At 39.7% G+C, this 19,619-nt stretch overlaps 2 protein-coding genes across 2 annotated transcripts in view; both read right to left on the reverse strand.

The window, feature by feature from the left end:
* Positions 1-1,501: 1,501 nt before the first annotated feature.
* Positions 1,502-13,944, reverse strand: LOC133632372 (zinc finger protein 25-like). The gene is made up of 3 exons (XM_062024762.1): positions 13,812-13,944; positions 13,566-13,730; positions 1,502-3,782 (listed from the first exon to the last, which is right to left on the reverse strand). The coding sequence occupies exons 2-3, from the start codon at positions 13,684-13,686 to the stop codon at positions 2,041-2,043; spliced, it is 1,863 nt and encodes a 620-aa protein (XP_061880746.1). The 5' UTR covers positions 13,687-13,730; positions 13,812-13,944; the 3' UTR covers positions 1,502-2,040.
* Positions 13,945-14,615: 671 nt separating this feature from the next.
* LOC133632101 (uncharacterized) overlaps positions 14,616-19,619 on the reverse strand; it is a 42,043-nt gene continuing 37,039 nt past the window's right edge. Inside the window, exon 9 of the mRNA XM_062024337.1 lies at positions 14,616-17,732. Within this exon, the coding sequence (XP_061880321.1) occupies positions 16,375-17,732 (1,358 nt within the window). The 3' untranslated portion in view covers positions 14,616-16,374. The remainder of the gene's footprint in view (positions 17,733-19,619) is intronic.

Here is a 19,619-nt window from a genome sequence, read left to right on the forward strand (position 1 = left end):
GAGAGTCCAGTCCATAGTGGATCTAACATAATAGTGTGAGAGTCCAGTCCATAGTGGATCTAACATAATATTGTGAGAGTCCAGTCCATAGTGGGGCCAGCAAGAGACCATCCCGAGCGGAGACAGGTCAGCAGCGCAGAGACGTCCCCAACCGATGCACAGACGAGTGGTCCACCCCGGGTCCCGACTTTGGACAGCCAGCGCTTCATCCGTGGCCACGAACCTGTGCCCCCCGCCCATCCACGAAGGAGAGGGCGGCAGAGCAGAAAAGAAACGGCAGATCAACTGGTCTAAAAAAGGGGGTCTATTTAAAGGCTAGAGTATACAAATGAGTTTTAAGATGGGACTTAAATGCTTCTACTGAGGTAGCATCTCTAACTGTTACCAGGAGGGCATTCCATAGTACTGGAGCCCCAATAGAAAACACTCTATAGCCCGCAGACTTTGGTCTTTGTGTGTCTTGGTCTCTTGTTTCTGTTTTTTTTGTTTCTCTACTCAGGCTGCGCCCTGGGCTGATGTAACAGTTGGTTGGGGGGCGCATAATAAATGAAAATAACATAACATAACAAAATGAGAAAACCAAGTCTCAATCCTCTAAAATTGGCCTAAAATCTACACAGTGATATGTATTATATATATGTCGGATGAAAAGAGCACAGCTCCCTCCCCCCATTCTCATCCCATTCTACAGAGGCACTATAGAGAGCCTGCTGACCAACTGCATCTCTGTCTGGACTTGGAAGTTTCAATCTATGAATGTACAACTGTTTGTTTATTTTGTTGACGATTGACCGAAGAAATAATAATAAACTAAACTGGAGCCTGCAGTGCCTCAGACTGGAAGTCTCTGCAGAGAGTGGCTTTTTCCGGGAGATCGCAAAAAGCCGCTGCCTGACCAGGGCTCAGAAAATCTGCAGAGACTCCTCCCACCCCCACCAAGGACTGTTTTCACTGCTGGACTCTAGAAAGAGGTTCCACAGCCTCCGTAGCAGAACCTCCAGGTTCTGTAACTGTCACGACGGGGGGTTTTGCAGCTTACTGCGGGGTTCGTCCTCCCGGGATGCAGACGAACCACTACGGACAAGACGTGCAGGTAGGACAGCAAGGATGGGGTTTTACTCACCTTCCATTTGGATGCCGGAAGTGTACATCAATGATCATGGAATTGTGTTTGTGTTGTGACAATGTTGTGTAATAGTGTTAGGAGAAAGTGACGTGTTGTCCTCTTTTGGGAGGTGGATGGATGCAGAGGCCCCTGCGGTGTACAGTATGTGGATGTTGAAATGCTGTATTTGTTTTGTTCTTTGTCTATGCTTGGTGCAAACATGTGTTTATTTGCTCAATTTTGGGGTTTTCTTTATTCTTTTCCTTTGAGCTGTATGTAGAAATTGTGCAGCTGAAGTGGCAGCTGGTTGCATAAGGAAAAGACAAAGAAAAAGCAAGGCCCGCAACACTCGTGTCCTTCTAATAATTTTAATACAAACTACGCAGGCGCTCCCAAACACAGACCGGTTTCGAAAATGTCTTTTGTCAGTGTGGGGAAAAAGTACAAAAAAATCGTTCTGTAATGAGAAAAAGCTGAAATGTTCTAATTATTAGTGCGTCTCCCATAACAATGTGACCTCGGACTATGTTAAGGTAACGTGTGGAGTTCCCCAGGGTTGGGTTCTTGGCCCTGCACTCTTCAGCATGTACATGCTGCCGCTACACTGCAAAAAGTCAGTGTTCAAAAAGAAGAACAAAAAATACAAATATGAGGGGTATTTTATTTGAACTAAGCAAAATTATCTGCCAATAGAACAAGAAAATTTGGCTTGTCAAGACTTTTCAAAACAAGTAAAAGTAGCTAACCTCAATGAACCCAAAAATAGCTTAAAATAAGTATATTCTCACTAATAACAACTGTACTACTATATGAGTATGTATTTTGGTGAAGCTTTTATCACAAACTGAACAATTAAAAGTTTTTTCACCAGTGTGCGTTCTCATGTGTACAGTCAATGCTTGCTCTTTAAAAAGCCTTTATCACAAACAAAACAATTAAACGTCTTTTCTCTTGTGTGTTGTCATGTGTCTAGTCAAATGAGTCTTTTGAAAAAAGCTTTTACCACAAACTAAACATTTAAATGGTTTTTCTCCTGTGTGTGTTTTCATGTGTTGAGTCATATTGCCCTTGTGAGTAAAGTTTTTATCGCAAAGGGAACAATTAAATGGTTTTTCTCCTGTGTGCGTTCTCATGTGTTCAGTCAAACTGCTCTTGTGAGTAAAGTTTTTGAGACAAACTGAACATTTAAAAGTTCTTTCTCCTGTGTGTGTTCTCATGTGTCCAGTCAAATGGCTCTTTTGAAAAAAGCTTCTACCACAGACTGAACAATTAAATGGTTTTTCTCCTGTGTGTGTTCTCATGTGTTGAGTCAAACTGCTCCTGTGAGTAAAGTGTTTAGCACAAGCTGAACAATTAAATGGTTTTTCTCCTGTGTGTGTTCTCATGTGTTGAGTCAAACTGCTTTTTTGAGTAAAGTTTTTAGCACAAACTGAACAATTAAATGATTTTTCTCGTGTGTGTGTTGTCATGTGTCCAGTCAAATGGCTCTTTTGAAAAAAGCTTTTACTACAGACTGAACAATCAAATGGCTTTTCTCCTGTGTGTGTTCTCATGTGTTGAATCAGACTGGTCTTGTGAGTAAAGTTTTTAGCGCAAACGGAACAATCAAATGTTTTTTCTCCTGTGTGCGTTCTCATGTGTTCAGTCAAACTGGTCTTGTGAGTAAAGTTTTTAGCACAAGCTGAACAATTAAATGGTTTTTCTCCTGTGTGTGTTCTCATGTGTTGAGTCAAATTGCTCTTGTGAGTAAACTTTTTACCGCAAACTGAACAATTAAATGGTCTTTCTCTTGTGTGTGTTCTCATCTGTCGGGTCAAACACTTTTTGTGAGTAAACTTTTTACCACCCACCGAGCAGCTCAGATGTTTCACTTTAGAGCATTTAGAATGTTTGTTGTCAGTGTGAGTCCTCATATCACCTTCACAGTCTGTATCGCTGCTCAAAGGTTCTTCATCGTCGTCTTCAGCCTCACTATCTGATAGTGGAGCTAAGAATTTGTCTGGTTGCGGTTTCTCTTCATCATCCTCAGTCTTCACAGAGACGGTCAGTGGCGACTTGGTGAGACCAGCTTCCTGCATTATGCAGAATTCCTTCTTTTTCTCTTTAAAGCGGGGGGGCCGGGGACTCTCTTGCTTCAAAGTGGAGCCCTCAATCCGCAGCTGAGGTGGAAGTTCTTCTGGATGTCCAATTAGTGGTTTCTCTTCATCATCTTCAGTCTTCACAGTGACAACAGTCAGGGGCAACTTGTTGAGATCAGCTTCCTGCGTCCCTAGAAGACACTCTTCCTCTTGAGTGATCCAGAATTGTTCTTCTTCCACTTTAATTTGGGTTGGCTGTGGATGCTCTTGCTTCAGATTAGAATCAACCCACTGCAGCTGAGAGGGAAGTTCTTCTTGATGACTACTCAGCTGCTGGTTGTCTGCAGGACACAACCAACGAAAGGTCTCAGGTGGTTTCTCTTCATCATCATCAGTCTTCACAGAGACAACAGTCACTGGCGACTTGGTGGGATCAGCTTCCTCCGGCCTTAGAAGACACTCTCCCTCCTGAGGGATCGAAAGTTCCTCCTCTTCCTTTTTGGTGTGGGGGGGCTGTGCATCCTCCTGCATCAGAGTCCAGCGCCCTACCCAGGACTCAGTGGGAAGTACCTCTGGATAACTAATCAGCTGCTGGATGACTGTGGGACACAACCAACACAAAAACACTTTGACTCAGACATTATTAAGATTGGGAATTGTTTGAAATTGGACGATTTTGGTCCCGATTCAAAATCCTCGTTTTGTTTCTGGCTCCCAACAAATCCTAATTCTTTTTAAAGGCAGGGTCAAAAAGGATTTCTTCATTTACTTAAACTAAAATGCAATTAGGCTATTTTAAGCCAATATATAAATATTGAACCTTTAAACTTGATTATTTATAGTTTATTTCCAGAGGAGTACACGTTCACATGTTTAGCTGAATTTGAACAAAGTCATGAATATTTTTAACCATATACTCAGCTCCCACTAATGGGCTAACCAGGTACAGAATATCAAACAAAGCAAAAAGAACGACCTGTAAAAGTCCAAGTTAGCTGTACAATTGGTTTTATACCTCAATCGATTGTTTTCCTTCGTTGATTCTGACTGGTTGGACGCCAAGGAAGACCAAAGGTGCAGCTCGTCAAAAACGAGTCACTAGCAATTCCGTACCATAAATGCAGAGGTGTTTGATGATATTTGTAGCTCCTTTTGCATAAAATAATGATGTCGCACTGTAATCATTATCAATCAATCGCCTAAAAATTAAGACAAACTTTTGAGTGCCGCCACACGCTATCCATACTTGCACGCACACTTCCTGTTTATTATTCGATGGTATCTAGTGGTTGTTGGGTCGTTTTTTTCTTCAGGTTGGCGGACTGGGCATCAAAAGTAGGAATTGACGGTTCTGAGACAATCGGAATGTACAGTAGAGGCCAAAGGTTTGGACACACCTAATCATTTCCAAGCCTTTTCTTTATTTTCAGGACTATTTACAGCGTAGATTGTCACTGAAGGCATCAAAACTAGGACAGCTGTGAAGTGAAAAGCATTTCCGATGACTACATCTTGAAGCTCATCGAGAGAATGCCAAGAGTGTGCAAAGCAGTATACAGAGCAAGAGTGGGTATTTTGAAGAAACTACAATATAAAACATGTTTTCAGTTGTTTCACCTTTTTTGTTAAGTACATAACTCCACATGTGTTCATTCATAGTTTTGATGTGACAATCTACAATGTAAATAGTCATGAAAATAAAGTGGAGTGTGAATTTAAATTTATATAGCGCTTTTTGTCTAGTGACCCGAAGCGTTTTTACATAGTGAAACCCAATATCTAAGTTACATTTAAACCAGTGTGGGTGGCACTGGGAATAGGTGGGTAAAGTGTCTTGCCCAAGGACACAACGGCAGTGACTAGGATGGTGGAGGCGGGGATAGAACCTGGAACCCTCAAGTTGCTGGCACGGCCACTCTACCAACCGAGATATACTGCCCCAAGAAAACGCATTGAATGAGGAGAAGGTGTGTCCAAACTGGCCTGTACTGTACGTCTCAGTTTCCATCGATGCCTGATGCCCGACCCTAGATATGGTCCATGAGGTATTTCTCCTTGAACTCAACACATTTTGCTCTATGAACTATATACTGTAGGTCAGGGGTCACCAACGCAGTGCCCGCGGGCCCCAGATAGCCCGTAAGGACCAGATGAGTAGCCCGCTGGCCTGTTCTAAAAATAGCTCAAATAGCAGCACTTACCAGTGAGCTGCCTCTATTTTTTAAGTTTTGTTTATTTACTAGCAAGCTGGTCTCGCTTTGCCCGACATTTTTAATTCTAAGAGAGACAAAACTCAAATAGAATTTGAAAATCCAAGAAAATATTTTAAAGACTTGGTCTTCACTTGTTTGAATAAATTCTTCTTTTTTTTTTTACTTTGCTTCTTATAACTTTCAGAAAGACAATTTTAGATAAAAAATACAACCTTAAAAATGATTTTAGGATTTTTAAACACATATACCTTTTTACCTTTTAAATTCTTTCTTCTTCTTTCCTGACAATTTAAATCAATGTTCAAGTAATTTTTTTTATTTTATTGTAAAGAATAATAAATACATTTTAATTTAATTCTTCATTTTAGCTTCTGTTTTTTCGACGAAGAATATTTGTGAAATATTTCTTCAAACTTATTATGATTACAATTTTAAAAAAATTAGTCTGGCAAATGTAGAAAATCTGTAGAATCAAATGTAAATATTATTTCAAAGTCTTTTGAATTTCTTTTAAAATTTTTGTTCCGGAAAATCTAGAAGAAATAATGATTTGTCTTTGTTAGAAATATAGCTTGGTCCAATTTGTCATATATTCTAACAAAGTGCAGATTGGATTTTAACCTATTTAAAACATGTCATCAACATTCTAAAATTAATCTTAATCAGGAAAAATTACAAATGATGTTCCATAAATTATTTTTTAAATTTTTTCAAAAAGATTCGAATGAGCTAGTTTTTCTCTTCTTTTTTTCAGTTGAATTTTGAATTTTAAAGAGTCGAATTTGAAGATAAACTATGTTTCAAAATTTAAATGTCATTTTTTTCGTGTTTTTTCCTCTTTTAAACCGTTCAATTAAGTGTAAATATCATTAATTATTAATAATAACATAGACTTAAAGGGAAATTGAGCAAATTGGCTATTTCTGGCAATTTATTTAAGTGTGTATCAAACTGGTAGCCCTTCGCATGAATCACTACCCAAGAAGTAGCTCTTGGTTTCAAAAAGGTTGGTGACCCCTGATGTAGGTGAAGTGTTTCATGGCCATTCATTTAGTGCCGTGTTAGAATGATGATCCATGTTTACATGACTTGGCTAAGACAAGAGGACTAGAGTCACAGAAAACATATTTTCCCATGGCCATTGGGATACCACAAATCCGACAGTTTCAGGAAAGATGTGCCTTGAAATCTTGTGGATATCGCAAGCTGGGACCAAAATGTCAGCAAAATCATTTGAACTCAAAGGCCGATATTTGCCTATTTTTTACTGATCCGTGATAGGCTGTGCCGAGCCCAGCCCATCTTTACCGCAGCTGAATTCCAATGATTCGTCGGGTTGAATCGAATAATTCAATAAGAGAAATGCACCAATTTGTCATTTGAGACACATGAGACAGGATAGCAGAGTGCCAATCAAGAGCGAGAACTCAAAGGAACACAATGAGAAGGTGGACAAGAGAGTAGAAGCTGTCAAAGGTTTTGCGAGCATTTATTTTTCTTATTCTTTTTCTTTCAAAACCATTGTTTGGGGCATTTTTGTTATTTTGTTCCAACATTAACCCTAGTCCGAGTAATAAGTAGAATTCATTAAAGGTTCTTATTACGAGGACTGTAGTCCCTCTACCACTCTATCTGGCAATCGTCTACTGCCCTACGGGGCATTATTCGGACTTCATCAGCGATTTCTCTGAATTATTTGCCGATCTGGTGACTCATGCAGATAGTATAGCTATCATGGGCGATTTTTATATTCACGGATACTCCGTTAGACGAGGGCTGGGCGGTATGGCAAAAAAAATGCTGACGATAATTTTTTTCTTCTCATCCGAACTTGATTAATATAAAGACTTTTTAAATTATTAAAGCGGATTGTCCCGTGCAGGATTATAGCGAGTACCGCATCCCTACTACTACTACTGCAGTATCTTGTAACAAACATTTCCACCATGTTTGATATAGGTAATATATGCGAACAGGTGTTCATGTATATAATTGTGCTTAAACGAGGTGCAACGATACAGGTAACCCACGCTCCGGCCCGTGCCTGGTTTTAGGGCTACGGTTTTGCTTCTTTTTCGGTACGTTTTCAAAGTTTATCAATCAATCAAAGTTTACTTATATAGCCCTTAATCACAAATGTCTCAAAAGTCTTTGTGGGGGTAAAGACAACAACATTTTTTTTGTCTCTAAAGGTTGTTTTGTTTTTTTGCTTGTCATCACAAACCATACTTGCCAACCTTGAGACCTCCAATATCGGGAGGGGGGGTAGGGGGGGCTTGGTCGGGGGTGGGGGGGTGTTTGGGGCGTGGTTATTTACAGCTAGAATTCACCAACTCGAGTATTTCATATATATATATATATGTATGAAATACTTGACTTTCAGTGAATTCTAGCTATATATATATATATATATATATATATATATATATATATATATATATATATATATATATATATATATATATATATATATATATATATATATATATATTTTTTTTTTTTTTTAAATTTATTTATTTATTTATTTTTTATTTACATAAAATAAATACTTGAATTTCAGTGTTCCGGTGGCCATCCATTAGATGGCAGTATTGTCCTGTTTAACTTCTCCGTTCATGATGAGTATATAATTTCGGCCACCGTGTTCAATGGAGAAGTCTGTTCTACATATTTACAGGCAACATACACCTTCCCCTTCGAACGTCTCCTTGTTGTGTGCGCAGTTGTGCACTCTACTCTCTAAAAGCCCTAGATGTTATGACGTCATTGGGCAGGCAAGCTGTTTATATTGTGGGAAAGCGGACGTGAGAACAGTCTGTCCCCACTCAGTCTCAGGTCCGCATTGAGCTGGAGGGGGCGTGGCCTCCAGCTCCGGCTGAATACCGGGAGTTTGTCGGGAGAAAATCTCTGCCGGGAGGTTGTCGGGAGAGGCGCTGAATACCGGGATTCTCCCGCTAAAAACGGGAGGGTTGGCAAGTATGTCACAAACATTCTTCAGTAAACAAAAGTATCATGGGTGTATTGAATACTATAAGACTTTTATTTTAAGTTAACATTTACTAAACAACCCTTTCAAATGGTAAACTATAATTTGTATTCTTTAATGACTTGTATACATCAGTGCTTCTCACCAGTGCTTTGGTAAACAACAAGCGGTGACCCATATTGTGGAGTTTTTAAAACTAAAATACTGTATTTTATATTGAATGAAAATACATTAAAGTGCAGTTAGAGGTACTGTAAAACAATATACAAGTTTAATGATTATTTCAGGAACAAAATGTTTTTTTTGTATCCACAAACAAACAGAAAGAACGAACTGTCTGCCTGCAAAGGCTTTTTTTCCCCATCCATCCATCCATTTTCTACCGCTTGTCCCTTTCGGGGTCGCGGGGGATGCTGCAGCCTCTCTCAGCTGCATTCGGGCGGAAGGCGGTGTACACCCTGGACAAGTCGCCACCTCATCACAGAAGGCTTTCTTTTAGAACATGTTATATCAGAGGAGTGGAATATTTGCAGAGACATAAAGAAAACGTCTGATTAAAAAAATATTTAGTTATAAGAATGCCTTTTCTGATTAAATTAGTGGGTGTGTTGATTCTCCCAGTCGGGATCAATACAGTCCCGTAGACTTTCTGAGTGCCTGCAAGTCCGCATTCAGGGCAGGATTACCAGTGCGTTGCAGCAGATGGTGAAACTACCAGCTGATCACCATGATCCAACTCAAATTAATCGCGATCAACCATCAAATAATGGCGAGCATGGCGCTCCAGACTATAATTGACACTTGGGGTCAAATAATACACGAACCCACGCATCACAACGGTAACACCTTAGATCTACACTACCGTTCAAAAGTTTGGGGTCACATTGAAATGTCCTTATTTTTGCAGGAAAAGCACTGTACTTTTCAATGAAGATAACTTTAAACTAGTCTCAACTTGAAAGAAATACACTCTATACATTGCTAATGTGGTAAATGACTATTCTAGCTGCAAATGTCTGCTTTTTGGTGCAATATCTACATAGGTGTATAGAGGCCCATTTCCAGCAACTATCACTCCAGTGTTCTAATGGTACAATGTGTTTGCTCATTGGCTCAGAAGGCTAATTGATGATTAGAAAACCCTTGTGCAATCATGTTCACACATCTGAAAACAGTTTAGCTCGTTACAGAAGCTACAAAACTGACCTTCCTTTGAGCAGATTGAGTTTCTGGAGCATCACATTTGTGGGGTCAATTAAACGCTCAAAATGGCCAGAAAAAGAGAACTTTCATCTGAAATTCGACAGTCTATTCTTGTTCTTAGAAATGAAGGCAAATCCACTAAATTGTTTGGGTGACCCCAAACTTTTGAACGGTAGTGCAGGTCTAGTCGAGGGTCAATTTTGGTAATCCCATATACTTAAGCAATGTCCAAGCATTACCAAATAAAATTGGAGGTTCTGACCCATTGCCAATGTTCTAACCAGTGCTTTTGCAGCCGTAATATTTGCGCTGCTAAAACGGCAAATCTCTCTGGCCTGTTACTGCCCACGGCAATTGTCCAAAGCGACTATGTAAAAAAACTCTTCATAACTTCTGACTCAAAGAAACTAATTTATATACTCTAGTCTTTAGATCAGGGGTCACCAACGCGGTGCCCGCGGGCACCAGGTAGCCCGTAAGGACCAGATGAGTAGCCCGCTGGCCTGTTCTAAAAATAGCTCAAATAGCAGCACTTACCAGTGAGCTGCCTCTATTTTTTAAATTGTATTTATTTACTAGCAAGCTGGTCTCGCTCTGCCCGACAGTTTTACTTCTAAGAGAGACAAAACTCAAATAGAATTTGAAAATCCCAAAAAATATTTTAAAGACTTGGTCTTCACTTGTTTAAATAAATTCATTATTTTTTTTTACTTTGCTTCTTATAACTTTCAGAAAGACAATTTTAGAGAAAAAATACAACCTTAAAAATTATTTGAAGACTTTTAAACACATATACCTTTTTACCTTTTAGATTCCTTCCTCTTCTTTCCTGACAATTTAAATCAATGTTCAGGTAATTTTACTGTTTTTATTGTAAAGAATAATAAATACATTTTAATTTAATTCTTCATTTTAGCTTCTGTTTTTTCGACGAAGAATATTTGTGAAATATTTCTTCAAACTTATTATGATTAAAATTAAAAAAAATTATTCTGGCAAATCTAGAAAATCTGTAGAATCAAATTTAAATATTATTTCGAAGTCTTTTGAATTTCTTTTAAAATGTTTGTTCTGGAAAATCTAGAAGAAATAATGATTTGTCTTTGTTACAAATATAGATTGGTCCAATTTGTTATATATTCTAACAAAGTGCAGATTGGATTTTAACCTTTTTAAAACATGTCATCAAAATTCTAAAATTAATCTTAATCAGGAAAAATTACTAATGATGTTCCATAAATTCTTTTTTAATTTTTTTTTTAAAAGATTCGAATTACCTAATTTTTCTCTTCTTTTTTTCGGTTGAATTTTGAATTTTAAAGAGTCGAAATTGAAGATAAACTATGTTTCAAAATTAATTGTCATTTTTTTCGTCTTTTCTCCTCTTTTAAACCATTCAATTAAGTGTAAATATCATTAATTATTAATAATAACATAGAGTTAAAGGTAAATTGAGCAAATTGGCTATTTCTGGCAATTTATTTAAGTGTGTATCAAACTGGTAGCCCTTCGCATTAATCACTACCCAAGAAGTAGCTCTTGCTTTCAAAAAGGTTGGTGACCCCTGCTTTAGATAGACCCCGTGTTTAGACTAGTTGATCTGCCGCTTTTCTACTGTCTCCCCCCTCTCCTACCAGTCTGGATGAGGTGCTGGCTGACATGGGTTGTGACCCAAGATGGCTGGCTCTTCCATGCACAGATGTGGGATGACCTGGCTAAGCCCGGAAGATGACCCCCTCCCAGGACTATATGCTGGCTTCCTGATGGACTGGACTCCAACATGACATACGTACACATGACTCCCATTAGCTACATTGCTAGCCACCCATTGCTAGCGTTTTTTTTCCCCTGCAATTTAAAATACACAAAAAAAGAGAAAGACAAACGTGTTCTTGTCTTGTGAATGATAGACTCTCTTAAGGTGTGCTTGCTTTTATTTTGCAAAGTAGTAGTAGTAGTGGCAACTTCCTTGTTCATTTGCAGAATGCAGTCAATTTCCTTTTGTTTTGACTTCATCAAACTGCCCATGCACGTGACATTGAGGGCCACATTGGGGCCTGTTGGCGTTTTAGTGGAGTCTGATAAAAAATCACGTTTCACTTGTAATCCAAACAGTCAGCTGGAAAAATCCGATTTAGAAAAAAATCTGATTTTATTGTGTCAATGGATTGTTTTAGGACCCAAATTACCAAACAATATACAAACCCCGTTTCCATATGAGTTGGGAAATTGTGTTAGATGTAAATATAAACGGAATACAATGATTTGCAAATCCTTATCAACAGTTATTCAGTTGAAATATGCTACAAAGACAACATATTTGATGTTCAAACTGATAAACCTTTTTTTTGTTGTGCAAATAATCATTAACTTTAGAATTTGATGGCAGCAACACGTGACAAAGAAGTTTGGAAAGGTGGCAATAAATACTGATAAAGTTGAGGAATGCTCATCAAACACTTATTTGGAACATCCCACAGGTGAACAGGCAAATTGGGAACAGGTGGGTGCCATGATTGGGTATAAAAGTAGATTCCATGAAATGCTCAGTCATTCACAAACAAGGATGGGGCGAGGGTCACCACTTTGTCAACAAATGCCTGAGCAAATTGTTGAACAGTTTAAGAAAATCTTTCTCACCCAGCTATTGCAAGGAATTTAGGGATTTCACCATCTACGCTCCGTAATATCATCAAAGGGTTCAGAGAATGTGGAGAAATCACTGCACGTAAGCAGCTAAGCCCGTGACCTTCCATCCTTCAGGCTGTACTGCATCAACAAGCAACATCAGTGTGTAGAGGATATCACCACATGGGCTCAGGAACACTTCAGAAACCCACTGTCAGTAACTACAGTTGGTCGCTACATCTGTAAGTGCAAGTTAAAACTCTCCTATGCAAGGCGAAAACCGTTTATCAACAACACCCAGAAACGCAGTCGGCTTCGCTGGGCCTGAGCTCATCTAAGAAGGACTGATACAAAGTGGAAAAGTGCTCTGTGGTTCAACGAGTCCACATTTCAAATTGTTTTTGGAAACTGTGGACGTCGTGTCCTCCGGACCAAAGAGGAAAGGAACCATCCGGATTGTTACAGGCGCAAAGTGGAAAAGCCAGCATGTGTGATGGTGTGGGGGTGTATTAGTGGCCAAGACATGGGTAACTTACACATCTGTGAAGGCACCATTAATGCTGAAAGGTACATACAGCTTTTGGAGCAACATATGTTGCCATCCAAGCAACGTTACCATGGACGCCCCTGCTTATTTCAGCAAGACAATGCCAAGCCACGTGTTACATCAATGTAGCTTCATAGTAAAAGAGTGCGGGTACTAGACTGGCCTGCCTGTAGTCCAGACCTGTCTCCCATTGAAAATGTGTGAAGCCTAAAATAGCACAAGGGAGACCCCCGGACTGTTGAACAACTTAAGCTGTACATCAAGCAAGAATGGGAAAGAATTCCGCCTGAGAAGCTTCAAAAATGTGTCTCCTCAGTTCCCAAACCTTTACTGAGTGTTGTTAAAAGGAAAGGCCATGTAACACAGTGGTGAACATGCCCTTTCCCAACTACTTTGGCACGTGTTGCAGCCATGAAATACAAAATTTTAAAAAAAATTAAAAAAAGTTTAAGAGTTTGAACATCAAATATGTTGTCTTTGTAGTGCTGAATATGGCTTGAAAAGGATTTGCAAATCATTGTATTCCGTTTATATTTACATCTAACACAATTTCCCAACTCATATGGAAATGGGGTTTGTATGTTGTTTTCCATTTTTTTACCGTCAAGTTGCTTTGAGCACGTTGACAAAGGTTCCATTAAGTAAGAGAATTTCAGTGCTCATCCATAATTACCACTGGGGGTTTTTCATCCATTTTGACATTGCGGTTCTTTGTTTACATTTGAACAAAGTCGGCTAATTTCTCATCTACACTCATTTCAGGACTTATGATGGCTTTCAAATGACGAAACTTCAACTCACTCACCTTCATCTTCGGTTTTTATCTTTTTCTCCGTTGGTGATTTGCTGGAAGTTGGTGGCGCTGATTCTCTCTCATGTTCTCTTTTACATGACGTCGCCATCTTAGCATAGCAGTAGTCGTCCATGTGCTCTCAAGTCTTCAATCTTCACGCCATTGCTCCAAACTCAACTTCCGTTTTGTGTGTTTTAGAAAAGACAAAATAGGTATTTGTTACTGGATTTGCTTTTAGAACGTACATTTAAGACCTACCCGGAAAGCCACAGCCGCTCAGTCCGCCATCTTGGTCCGCTCCAAAGTCTTTGCCGCTGCGCGATTTATTTGCGCATGCGCGAAAAGGCAACCACTTCCGTTTTTTTTGCTTTTTTTTTTTTTTTCAAAATAGTGGTACGTCAACAAAGTCGAGTCGTCAATCTTCTCGTCAGATAAAATTCAATCGCTCCAAACTCAACTTCCGTTTCGTGGGCTTTAAAAAAGACGAATCCTTGACATTTGTGTTGCTATATTATTTGCAGTGAATCGATATAGCTGCTGTAGCGTAAGCGCTCTTGCTTACCCCACCCCTTTGCGCATGCGCCAAAAGTCAGCCACTTCCGTTCCCTTCTCCTCACACATAAAACTCTTCATTTAAATTTGGCATTTTTACGAAAGACAGCAACCTAAAAATTATTATTTATTTCAATTTTTTTTTTTATACATAAGATTCGAAAAAAACAACAAAAAAACAAGTAAAACCCAAATCCTCGCATTGCATTAAAGATTTTAAATGATTAATACAATCTTGAAAAATATTAAAAGATAGATACGTCCTTAAATTAGTGTCTGTATTAGAGGAATTCGAGTTATTTTTAAAAAAGCCTTTTTTTTCCTTTATATTCATTCCTTTTTTTTTCATTAATTTATTTATTTCAGGCAATGACATTAAAAACAAGAAAAAAAAAGTACAAAGTAGACAATACATAATAATATAAATTAATATAATGCAAAAGGTAATGTATTTGTATTGTGTCATACCTTACTTTTTTTGACATTTGTGTTTGTATATAGATATTAATTGCTCAACCTTGATAATGTTTGGAATATTGTAATGCAGTGCTTCTCAAAGTTTTTTCATCAACTACCACCCCAGTAAAAACTGGGCCCTCCAAGTACCACCATAATGACCAACATTAGAATGCAGTAGTGTAGTAGGCCTAAGTATTCATTAAAAACAAGACAGAGGTTTTATTCCACGAGTGTTTTTAATATTTTGGGCCACTGTAACACTAAACACAGTTCGAACAGTAACACTGACTGAAAAGAAAACACTGTATTCTAATCAAGTGATTCTTACAGATTGCATAGATTTTTTGCTCGTATCTGCTTTTTGCAGGAAGATCTAGGCCCCTTGCGTGTATATTTGTTGTGAATCTATACAACTGTTTTATTGTTAAACCTGTCAGAGTAATTGTATCTAAGTTATCACACAACTTTGTGTTGCGTTGAGTTCAGCTCGCCCTGCGAGAGGACAAAAGCTGTCTTTGATCCTACCAAGCAAAAGGCTTGTAAAACTCCACTGTGTAGGATGGGAAGCCACATGAAGGTGTCGGTTTCTTTGTTGTATTGTAATCCACAGGAAGATTTTGTCTTGACCCGAGATCTACAAAGCGGAGAGGAGGCAAGGCCTGACCTCCCTCCAGGCACCTTTTCTTTGAACTGTTTTGTAACCAAAGGCGATGGCTGTTTACGACCCCCCTCCCTTAGAAACATCTGTTGCCATGTAATCAGGGAAAGTCCAAATAAAAGAGGAGGCGTACAATCTTTCGTCAGAGCGTGGGACGACACTGTGCAAGGGTACAGTGTCTTCGCGTTTCTCCTCAATTGAGCTAAATTTAATTCTGTCTCTGTTTAATTCCTTGCTTCTTGTCTTGTTTAATAGATCAGTGTTTGAACCTGACAAAACCTCTACAGGAAGCAACTGCCGCTCAGTCCGCCATCTTTCGCCACCAAAGTGCGCAGATGCGCACGCGTCAAAACTTAACCACTTCCTTTCCCTATTCTTCCATTAATGGGGGGCAAAATATCTTATTTTTGTAATGTTAATAAGAACATGTGAATACTGTGATTAGGCGTATCTGTTAAAGACCAGACAAGACCAATAAATGATCATTATTATGTGTGCATGTAATGTGCTATTACACAACATTGTCACAACACAAACACAAGTCCATGTTTGTTAATGTAATGCAAAAGGAAGGGGAGGAAAACGCCATCATCTATGTTGTTGTTCCATGTTGGTATCGTGGAATCTGGTATCATATAATCACTTTAGGTCAGTGGTCCCCAACCTTTTTGTAGCAGCTTGAAAATTTGTCCCACGGACCGGGTGGGGGGTTTTCCATAAAGAAATACAATCATGTGTGCTTACGGACTGTATCCCTGCAGACTGTATTGATTTATATTGATATATAATGTATATATTGTATTTTTTATGTTGATTTAATTAAAAAAACCAAAAAAACATTTTTTTAAAAAATTACATTTCTTGCGCGGCCCGGTACCAATCGGTCCACGGACCGGTACCGGGCCGTGGCCCGGTGGTTGGGGACCACTGCTTTAGGTGACTTCCCATATGCGACACTACACTTTTAGCACAAACTGTGTGTCCAAAAGTGAGCTCACGGTCATTTCCTACACAAATAACCTTTGCAATCAAGTAAACGTTGTAATGAGATCTCTGTGATCTGCCTTGTTTGTAATAAAATGCTGTGTTAAGGATTTTCTTCTGTGCGTCATATGTTTGGCAGTTGCATTCGAAATAACATAAATTAGGCAACTAGTTTTTCCCCCCCGTGTGCGTTTTCATGTGTGTTTTCATAGTTACCTTCTGAGCAAATCTTTTATCACAAACTGCGCAGCAAAAAGGTCTTTCTCCTGTGTGCGTTCTCATGTGTCTTCTTATATCTACCTTCTGGATGAATTTTTTCCCACAAACTGTGCAGCTAAAGGGTTTTTCTCCCGTGTGTTTCATGACATGTTCAGTCAAACGGTGTCTGTAAAAAAAGCTTTCGCTACAAATAGAACAACCAAAAGGTTTCTCTCCTGTGTGAGTTCTCATGTGACCACTGAGATGGCTCTTAACAGAAAAGTTTTTGCCGCACACTGAACAACTGAACGGTTTTTCTCCGGTGTGCGATCGCTCATGTCTTACGAGATTGGATTTTGTATAGAAACCCTTACCACAAACTGAACAAATAAATGTTTTTTCTCCCGTGTGTTTCATTGCGTGTCGAGTCAAACCTAGTTTGGAATAAAAGCTTTTACCACAAACCGTGCAACAAAAAGCTTTATCCTGTGCGTGTGTTTTCATGTGTTCAGTCAAATACCTCTTTAGAGAAAAACTTTTAGCACAAACTGAACAATCAAAAAGTTTCTCTCCTGTGTGTGTTTGCATGTGTTTGGATAAATACTTATTTTGAGTGAAGCTTTTCCCACAAACTGAACAGCATACTGTTTGCATTGTGTGTGTTTTCATGTGTTGATTCAAGTTCCCCTTATGAGAAAAGCTTTTAGCACAAACTAAGCAGGTCAAACCTTCTTTACGGGTCTTCTCTTTAGAACATTCTGAGTGTTTGTTGTCAGTGTGAGTCCTCATATCACCTTCACAGTCCGTATCGCTACTCAAGAGGTTGTCTGCTTGGGATTTTTCTTCATCATCATCATCATCATCTTCGGTCTTCACAGTGACAACAGTCAGCGGCAACTTGGTGAGATCAGCTTCCGCCAGCCCGAGAAGACAATCTACCCCCTGACTGATCCAAAGTGCCTCCTCTTCCTTTTTAATGTGGGGGGGATGTGGATCCTCCTGCTTCAAAGGGGAGCTCCCCCCCTGAGGCTGGGGAGGAAGTTCTTCTGGATGACCAATCACCTGCTGGACGTCTTCACGACCCAACCGACGAAAAGATTCAGGTGTTTTGTCTTCATCGTCTTCGGTCTTCACAGAGACACCAGTCAGTGGCAACTCGGCGAGATCTGTTTCCTCCGGCCTTAGAAGACACTCTTCCTCCTGAGTGATCCAGAGTTCCTCCTCTTCCTCTTTAATGCGGGGGGGCTGTGGAGTCTGCTTCAAAGCGGAGCTCCCCAGCTGCAGATGATTGTGAAGTTCTTCCGGATGACCAATCAGCTTCTGGATGTCTGCAGGACACAAACACACTTTAGCTCAGACATGATCCACTTGGGCTGGGCGATATGGCTGAAAACTGATGTAAGTGTTTGTATTGGTCAACAACGATAATTATCAGTATTTTTCATGACCTATGGACTGCGCAACAAGGGTGTGACAATTTTGTGGCTTCGGTGCTGCTTTCTGGATCTGCCTCGGGGGAGCCTTTTGGCCAGACCGGAGAGACCGGAGGTTCCAGCAGAGAAGAGGTGGAAGAGATTGAATTGTGGAGCTGACGTTGAGCGCTCCACATAGTCCTGGCTGAATCAACATGTATCGGACACTTCGGCCTCTCTGGATAGATTCTCGCTACATCCACGCAGACCGGACACGGTTGGCAGCCGAGGACAAAGTTCGGCTCTTTGGTTGCTTTGTTGGGTCTGCTCCTGTCTCTGGAGCGGTGTACAGTATGTGGGTGTTGAAATGGTGCAATCGTGTGTGCACAATATGCATTATTCACTGCTCATTTTTGTTTTAATGTAGCCTTTTACTTTTGTAGTTTTATGTAGCAATAGCGCCGCTAAAGTGGGCAGCTGGTTGCAGCGCCTCTGTGCTCTTTTAATGTCCTATGAGTCACGGTCCGGGCGCGCGTCAGTGCACATTCATCTGTGCCCTGCACCGAGCGCAGCTCCGAGAGCGCGCAAATCGCGCCCCAGCGAACAGCTGCAATCAATCTCCGGCAATCTGCACACCTGGAGCTGATGATCAGACCTGCCTTCAAAAGCCTGCACAACCTGCCATCCCTCGCCGAAATATAACCTTCTTTTGGCGTACCGGTTTTCCTTCCGTTGCCTAGGATTCGAGCTGTGCTTTCTTGGACTGCCTCCTTTGATCCTCGACCCCCGCCCTGGACACGGACCTCTTGACGCCTCTTTCTGCCCCACGGCCCTCGCTTGGATCACGGACCCCTTTTTCCTATAGCCCCTCTGGATTTGTCTGCTTCCTCATCCAACAATTATGGTAATACTCAACAGCTAATTATTCATACACATAGTCTTCCACTATACACCCCTTTTGGATCTATTTCACACACGCCATTCCTTTGTTGTTTAAAAACCTCTTAAGGCCCAAGCTGTTTGTTTACATGCTTTTTTTTTATATATCTCTTTGCTATTTGGGCTTATTGAACCCTAATTAGAATAAAAACTAAGAATCATCTTTTGATATGATGTACTTAGTCCATAAGTAACAAACGTGTACTTCATGTGTAGTGACATGCTAATTCTTATTTTTACACTTTTTTTTTTCCAAATTCCATTGTATGTTATACTCTTCTGACACCACCAGATGGCAGTATACGTGTCCACAGAAGCAGCCATAAGACCCCAATTCAGTAGTGTACACCATTTTGGAAATAAGAGCTAAAAAGTGCTGTCCACGCATGTGGCCAACTAAGCCTTTAGAGGTTTTTAATAAGTAAATTGTATTGTTTATTATTTATTATATTGTTTATATATACATTTAATAAATACATACAACAATATTGCCCCCTTGTGGTTCTGTGCTGTCACAACTCCCTCCTCCAACCATAACATCCATCCATCCATCCATTTTCATTATGTTCTTAAATGTACCCACCTTATTTTTAATTTCCCCATTGTGGGATAAATAAACTATATCCATATCTACAGTCTACCAAGTTAATTCCTTGTGTGTTTAACATATTTGGCCAATAATCTGATTCTGACTCTAAGTAAGATGTTGTTCTCTTCACACACTGCACATTTATTACTCTTCCCCAAAATATCTTCTTTCAAATCATTATTTTCTTTACACAAGCGCTTGTTTCGCTTAATTAGTTTATTCATTTGACTTTTGCATTCTTTCATCTCCTCTGATGTGAACTCCACTGCCTTCTT

Source organism: Entelurus aequoreus, linkage group LG17 (genome assembly GCF_033978785.1).
Source record: "Entelurus aequoreus isolate RoL-2023_Sb linkage group LG17, RoL_Eaeq_v1.1, whole genome shotgun sequence".
In the NCBI taxonomy this organism is placed as follows: domain Eukaryota; kingdom Metazoa; phylum Chordata; class Actinopteri; order Syngnathiformes; family Syngnathidae; genus Entelurus; species Entelurus aequoreus.